Here is an 8,020-nt window from a genome sequence, read left to right as displayed (position 1 = left end):
AAGCAAAAACTATGAATGCATTGTATTATGATGGCACTTCATTGCATCCTATGATATATCCATTCCCTCTGATGTAGTCGGGGAATGATTGCTGTAATTCTAATTACTGTCTTTGCCTATTTAGAAATGCTTTACGACATTATTTCCTGTTATCAGAATGAGATATATGTGACTTTATTGAAACAAAGTATCTGACTACCTCTGGACATGAAAATCTCCCTAATTTAACTTCAAAAGGACATAAATCATTTGAAGACACTGATCATTACCGAAGTTTAAATTGTTACCTGTTGTACATGAAAATAGGTGTCACAAGAGGGTTTAGTAGGAGACTTTGGTGCAATGTAAGTCAGTTCTCAAAAAACAAGAGGAGAATTGTTATTTTTATGCAGGAAATTTATTGGACTTAGTATATTTTCAAGGAAAGTAAAAAATGAGATAAAAGTGTATTGTTGAGTGCCCCATGCCTTAAAAATTAAGATAAGCCCTTATATAAAAATACTTAAATGTTATTTGCAGAATATTTCCCTTATGGCTGTTCAGAAACTCTATGTCCAAGATACCTATTTTCACCTTATGAATATAGTTATTATATGGGATTTATTGAGTGGCTAAGGTATTTTAGGTATCGTATAGTCATTCTTTCTGATTGAAGACGCAACTATATTACAATTATTCTACTTTCATTTCCCGTGTTTCAGGAACATGCTCATAAATTTATCTTTTACATTTCATGACTCTCTTCAATGATTCATTGCTAGTAGGGTAGATACAGTATGTAATTACATAGTGATTTGACGTTAAATTTAAGCATGTACTTATAATAATACATTGTTTATATAGTGTTCATCCCTTGGGATAATCTGGCTTTGGCTTCCATTTATCAATAGATTGAATATCGGACTCTCTGGCCTGAGAGGTTCCATAAATTTTGGCTTCCTGCCCTCTTTGCCCTCAATATGGTGCCACCAAACACGCATCTTGAAGTTAATATTAAAACTCCAATTGACCCTAGTGTCTTGTAAGTACATTTATGATAATAATTATCATCTGTCTGTGTATTTTGATATTTTTCCTTGGTTGCATATAGCGTTTTCTTTCATAGAACATTTACTCATTCCATGGAGTGACATTTAGACAGAGAATCAAATAGGAAACTGTTGAATCTTGGATAATTACACCACTTGTCTGTGTAAGAGAATCAAATAGGAAACTGTTGAATCTTGGATAATTACACCACTTGTCTGTGTAAGAGAATCAAATAGGAAACTGTTGAATCTTGGATAATTACACCACTTGTCTGTGTAAGAGAATCAAATAGGAATTTGTTGAATCTTGGATAATTACACCACTTGTCTGTGTAAGACTTATTTCCATGTACAATTAAGTTTTATCTCTCCCTTTTAGTAAATAAAAATTCTCCTGAATTATCAATTGAAAGTATTACTGAAACATTACCTTATGGAGTAAGTAATATTCTAAATCTTGTTTGAGCATGTCATATACTAACCACAAGAGCTATGTTCCCTTTAAAGTAATCGAAAGTCTACACACTTTTATATTATCCATAATATTCCAATGAACGAGTTCAAAACTATTTTCAATTTCGCCCTAATTCCAGATATTCAACAGAAGAATATGAGCGTTTGTACCTTGTTCTGCAACCAAGTCTTACATTTGAACAGTTCCTGAAATTTGTTTTAAAGACATATGAAGAAGGAAACCCGGATAGTCACTGGTTTGTGAAAACATTTTTATTCATTATAATAAGAGAGTAGATAGCTGAGTTATCTTCTTATCTCTGTTGCATACAAACAATGGCACGTCCACTCATTATAAAAATCTACATATCATTATCCCTAATATCATTTTAACAATAACGCCTAGTTTGATATTTTTCACTACTGTTTTTAAGTACAGTATAGTAATCTCTCTCTCTCTCTCTCTCTCTCTCTCTCTCTCTCTCTCTCTCTCTCTCTCTCTCTCTCTCTCTCTCTCTCTCTCTCTAAGCTCACATTCATAAATCCTATTTCTACAGGAGCCCTTATCATCAACGGTGTTGTCCTTGTCATTTTGATTATGACTACATCACAAAAGTCGAAACATTATCAGAAGATCTGGAATACGTCTTCAAGAAACTTGGCATTCCAGCAGACCATCATACTGCCATGAAGCGAAAAATGAAGAATGAGGATTCCTCAAACTTATATTTACAGTAAATTCTCAATAGTTTGTTTTTCTCCTAAGTATGTATGTAGATGATTGTAAATGTGTTTAATACATATGTTTATTCATTGTAGGTAGGCGAGAAAAATTATCAGGTGTATGCATAGAGTGTAAGTCCATTGGAAAATTAAATATGATGGTTCTATTCAGGTAAGCCATCCTTAGCTACTTAAAAAAAAAAAAAAAAGATTAAAGGACTTCACAATGATAGGAGTAGTAAAGTTGGTTACCATATTTCCATTTTATTTATTTTTTATTTTTTTTTTATTTTTTTATTTATTTTTTTTTTTTTTATCAGATACTTCACTAGAGTATTTCAAATCCTAAGACTGATTGCTGATCCAAAAGTTGGTATTAGCATGATATTGTTAGGAGACACTTAACCTAATCCATTTGTAATGGAGTACGTTGAAATCGCATGTGATTTGACATTGATTTTCATTAACTGACTTAGCATTTATTGTGTTCATAAAATCCATGGTAATTTTCGACTAATCTCAAGTTTTGTCTCGTCACCTCTTTGAAAATATCTTTAATTAGTTTTCTCTCTATTTCAGATATTATCAAAATATTTCTACATCCCTAAGAGGAGAGATTTACAAGTACCTAAAGCCTGATATGGATCTCTTCGGATATGAACTTTCTGAGAATTTCTTAAATTGATATAAGAATTTGGTGGTTAAAGACTGAAATGCGTAAAATTCACACATTATGGAAGTATCTTGTTGTAGTTATTGTACTTTAAGGTTTACAAGAACTTTCCTATGAAATGCTAAAAGATTTTTTTTTTTTATTATTTCTAAAGGAATTATACAGATTAAATCTTTTTCAAATTTTACATAAATAATTTCAAGTTTGCATAGAGCTTTTTAATTCAAGAGTGATTTACATATTTGATACATCTTACGTCTGTGTAATTAGAAATATTTGCTATATCGTTTTCTATTAATTAACCTTCCATGCCAGAAAACATATGTTCTTCGTATATATATATATATATATATATATATATATATATATATATATATATATATATATATATATATATATATATATATATACATATATATATATATATAAATTTTGCACATTTAGACGAGTTTTTCATATTCAAATAAGCCATATAAATTTTTGATACATTAATGTCTGGATTCTCTTAACGACCTCGGGATCAGAGCCCCAGGCGTAATCACACAAAGACAAGAGCTTGTGCCCGGCCGGGAATCGAACCCTGGTCGGCAAGCTTGTATAGACAGTGACTAAACCACTTGGCCACGAAGAAAGATAAAAGTCAATGGCAATTCTTCTGTACTTATACTTGTCGAATTCAGGTGTTTTGTACTTAGAATTGAAATCAAGCCATCTTCACCATCGTAGCTAATTGGTAGTTTGTTACTTGGCATTCGATTAATTATAAATTTTGCACATTTAGACGTATTTTTCATATTCAAATATGCCCTATAAATTTTTGATACATTAATGTCTGGATTCTCTTAACGACCTCGGGATCAGAGCCCCATGCGAAATCACACAAAGACAAGAGCTTGTGCCCGGCCGGGAATCGAACCCGGGTCGGCAAGCTTGTATAGACAGTGACTAAACCACTTGGCCACGAAGAAAGATAAAGGTCAATGACAATTCTTCTGTACTTATACCTGTTGAATTCAGGTGTTTTGTACTTAGAATTGAAATCAACCCATCTTCACAATGTTGATATCTCATTTATAACACCAAGACTTAAAGACTGAATACGAAATTCCAATGATGGATGTAAGATGCAGTATAAACTGGTTCTTATGATAAAAGAAAGGAGTGTTTCAAGTGGAAATACACGATAAATTATTATTAAAGCTAAGATTAGATACAATCATCCCAGCTAGGCATCTGTAAAATAGCTAACTTCATAAGAATAGAATAGATAAAGACAAATAACATTAAATCAAGAAACCTTCAATAATATACACAAACGAAAAAGATATATAAACAATTGTAAATTACAGACATAATTCGTTAAGATAGGATAATGATGTCGGTATAGATTAAAAGTGTTTAAACGCTTACTGTATAGCCTATCTCTGGGGGCTAACACCATATCAATGAAAAAAATATAAAATTTTCAGGTGACTTGGCTACATAAAAGCACACCCCTCCTTAAAAGTATTCCTTCTGAATGTAGAAAAAGAAAATATGGCTACCACGGGTTTACTTCCCTTTCAAAACATATAATTGGTAAAAAGGAGTGTGTTTTAATTAATAGAAGATCAATCTCATATAATAATATTTTTTTTTAATGAAAAGACTGAAAACTTTCAATGTTTCAAAAGTGAACTCTTCTATCTTGAAATGGACGCCCAGATAATAACAGGTTTGAATATATGCCGATATTTGAAAGCTGAAATCGTTTTTGAACAAACCCAGAGAAATTTCATTCAATCTTAGTTAAGATGGTGAAGTTTAGCCATTCAATCTTAATTAAGAGGGTGAAGTTTAGCCATTCAATCTTCTTGAAAAGAGTGTTGTTTAACCATTCGATCTTTATTAAAAGGGAGAAGTTTATCCAATTAATCTTTATTAAAAAGGATGATGTTTATCCAATTAATCTTTATTAAAAGGATGAAGTTTATCTATTTAATCTCTATTGAAAGGGTGAAGTTTAGCCTTTCCATCTTCAGTAAAAGTGTCCAGTTTAGCCATTCCATCTTTATCAAAAGGGTGAAGTTTATCCATTTAAGGCTTATAAAAAAGGTGAATATTAGTCATTCACTCTTCGTTAAAAAGGAGGGGTTTAGCCATCCCATCTTTATTAAAAGGGGGAAGTTTATCTGTTTAGTATTCATTAAAAGGGTGAAGTTTAGCCATATCATCTTAAAAAAGGGGCCACCTTGAATGGGTGCCAATCGTAAAAAATATTTCCCAAAAATACACTAATCAAGACACGCTAATGAAATTTTCAGGTATTATTGGCACTATAATAAGGCATATCTTCTGCAAGTTTTATCATCCTACAGGGAAAATAAAGGATTTTATGAATAAAAATGTGAAAATCGGAGCTAGCGACTTAAAAGTTATTTGGTGACCAGTGAGAAACTAATGTCTTGAATTGAAATTCGCTCTGTCATTATGTTTGTTTATCCACCTGGAACAAGCACACAAAGTTTTATCAAAATCGAACAGTAAATAAGCACACAGCAAGAAAAAAATGAGCAATAACTTTAGTGAAAGCCGGCTGGTGATGGAGGGATACCTAAAAATAAATATTCACCAAAAATTAAAATCTCGATTTAGGGAAAAAACCTGTGTTTTTGTAGGTATTATGTCACTTGATGGCCTAAAACATCTAAATATTATATTACTTAAGGCATAAGAGCAGGACAAGCAAAGAAATACACCCCTCTCCCGAAAAAGAAAAAACGAGAAATTACGATTTTTGTCTGATGACAAAAATATTGGATATAAAATCATAGTCACCCCTGAGCCCATTTTCTTTGATGTCACTGATATGAGAAAACGACTTTGAACACTTTTTAAGGGGTAAACTATAAAAATTAGAAAATTACTAATGATATTTCGTATTTTTACTATTATCATAAGGGGGGCGTTGATGACCAGGGGGGGCATTATATAGGCTGGAGATGAATTCTACACATATCATGGCCTTCTGATAGGCAAAAGGAAGACTTTTAGCAAAGAAAAAAAAATTGGCAAAAATCACCCTTGTAACATGGAGGCTACCCTTTATCATAATTATTAGGGTGAGGTTTAACCATTCAACCTTCATTAAAGGTGGAAGTTTATCCATTCACTCTTTTTTGAGAGGCTGAAGTTTATTAATTCAGTCTTCATTAAAGATAGAAAATTTAACCATTCAATCTTAATTAAAAGAGTAACGTTTAGCAATTCAACCTTATCTAAAGGTAGAAGTCTGTGGCGAATTTTTTAATGGTTATGTTCTGAGTGGGAACTTAGTCCGGGAAAGTCTCCTTATAACAGTTACATAAAGTTCAACAGGGGAGGATATGAGCACTTACTCTCGGGGAGCTAATACTTTACTGTCACAATTCACAAACCATCACTCTCAAATACAAAAGGCAAATTTACTGTCCAGAGGCCGGAGAACTCCACACGCAGAAATATCAACAATTTATGGCCTACTCTAGCTTTGTCAGGTCTATAGTCATCTCATTCTCAGGCTCTGTTCCGGCTCCGTCCCAGCTACCCCAATGAAATGCTGGACAGGTATTTTACGGTAATGTAATCAGACAAAATCCAAAATGGGAGCAGTGATGTAAAGTAGTTTAAAAGTTTAAAGATAAGGATCTTTACCTTCGAAGCAAATATATTAATGCAAAGTTCCTCGCTGTTACCACCTATAGACTTACTCTTCAAATATTCCCAGTTTAAACATTAAATAAATGAGGGAGCAAAAATACTAAGGAGGTTTGATTAACCTAATATTGATTTATTCACAAATTTACATTGAAACAAAACGGACATCTTAACAAAGACAAAATGGAATCATAAAAATGCAATTCAAAATGATGAAAATTAGTTAGTTAGACACGTGGTCTGCAACAATCAAAATCAAAATGGGGTCTGGCACGTGGCCCACGTGACCCAGAGACTATGTTAGTCTCAAAAGGCAAAAAATTGTATAGAAAAAAATATATACACACAATCCCACCGCACACAGTCCGAATAGTGTAATTAGCCAGGTTCCCTATAAAGTTAAAATTAGTCTAAGCTAATAAAAAATGGGGGAAAACTAAATGGCCATTGATGTAGTACCTGCACTCCTTTAAAGATTAGTCCTATGCCCGTGGTGGCTGTTGACCTGGTTGTCGCACTAATTGGCACGTTGCCCTCTTGCCTGGCTCACCCCAAGAATCCTTGTTGGCTACAACTATGGTATCCCAGGGTCCTCTTCTTCTCAATCTCTCCGACCGGCAGCAACCTTTTGTGAGTCGAGTTTTGGGAGAGAGAGTGCGGGGGTTGAGCCAGATGTGCACGGGTTCAATGACCAGGCAGGTCAGCAGCCCAGGGCAGCTTCTCGTTGAATGGGCCGACTCTACGGTCGAAGAGATCACCTGGCTTCACCTTTCCAGACAGGTGAGGAGCTTGATGCGCACGGTAATCTATTGGGGGTGCCATATCGGGACTTAAGGACAGGGCAATATATTGTTGCAAGGAGTGCAGAGGAGGCAGGATTTTGTACTAAATACTTAGAGAAATCTTGCTGCTCTAAGGGAGTTTATATATACAATAATCCTACCTATTCTGGCTTGCTAAAAATTAATAGTTTAATTGATTAATCAGCAATGGACTGGTGCGATGGGCATACATCTTAAAATTAACAAACCTTAATTGGTATTGAGAAATATAAGATGCATTAATTCAGCAGTATTGAAATTTATATTTAAATTTCAGTTTAGGAATTTAATCTCGACCCACGTAGTTTAAGGAAAGAACCAACATACGCCGTGGTTACACTAAGGCCCTCTAACGTGCGTATCTACGCTGTGACGTCACGAGCATGGCGTGCGCCACTGTCAACAAGTTTAAGTTTAGAATAGTCCTTCCTATATTTCGTTAAAGAAAACTAGATGTAGGAGAGAATGTTTAAGGGGTAGCTATAGTATTAGTAGAAGAGAGCTAAAAATACGATTGAAAGAAGAAGAGTGAAGAAAATTCTTCACAAAGTCTAGCCATTAAATCTACATTAGAAAGGCGAAGTTTCGTAATTCAATCTTCTTTGGAAGGGTGAAATTTAGCAGTTCAGTAGTATTAGAAAAACGTC

General features: G+C 33.7%; 1 protein-coding gene across 1 annotated transcript; it reads left to right on the top strand.

Annotated features, from left to right (window-relative positions):
• Positions 1–367: 367 nt before the first annotated feature.
• On the top strand, positions 368–3,127 carry LOC137633946 (carbohydrate sulfotransferase 12-like). The gene is made up of 4 exons (XM_068366191.1): positions 368–1,021; positions 1,622–1,738; positions 2,039–2,215; positions 2,784–3,127. Exons 1-4 carry the CDS (start codon positions 960–962, stop codon positions 2,887–2,889), a joined length of 462 nt encoding a protein of 153 aa, XP_068222292.1. The 5' UTR covers positions 368–959; the 3' UTR covers positions 2,890–3,127.
• The last annotated feature ends 4,893 nt before the right edge of the window (positions 3,128–8,020 follow it).

This window comes from Palaemon carinicauda, chromosome 43 (assembly GCF_036898095.1).
Source record: "Palaemon carinicauda isolate YSFRI2023 chromosome 43, ASM3689809v2, whole genome shotgun sequence".
Lineage (NCBI taxonomy): Eukaryota > Metazoa > Arthropoda > Malacostraca > Decapoda > Palaemonidae > Palaemon > Palaemon carinicauda.
The sequence above is the reverse complement of the archived record's forward strand: the minus strand, read 5'-3'. Positions and strand labels throughout refer to the sequence as shown.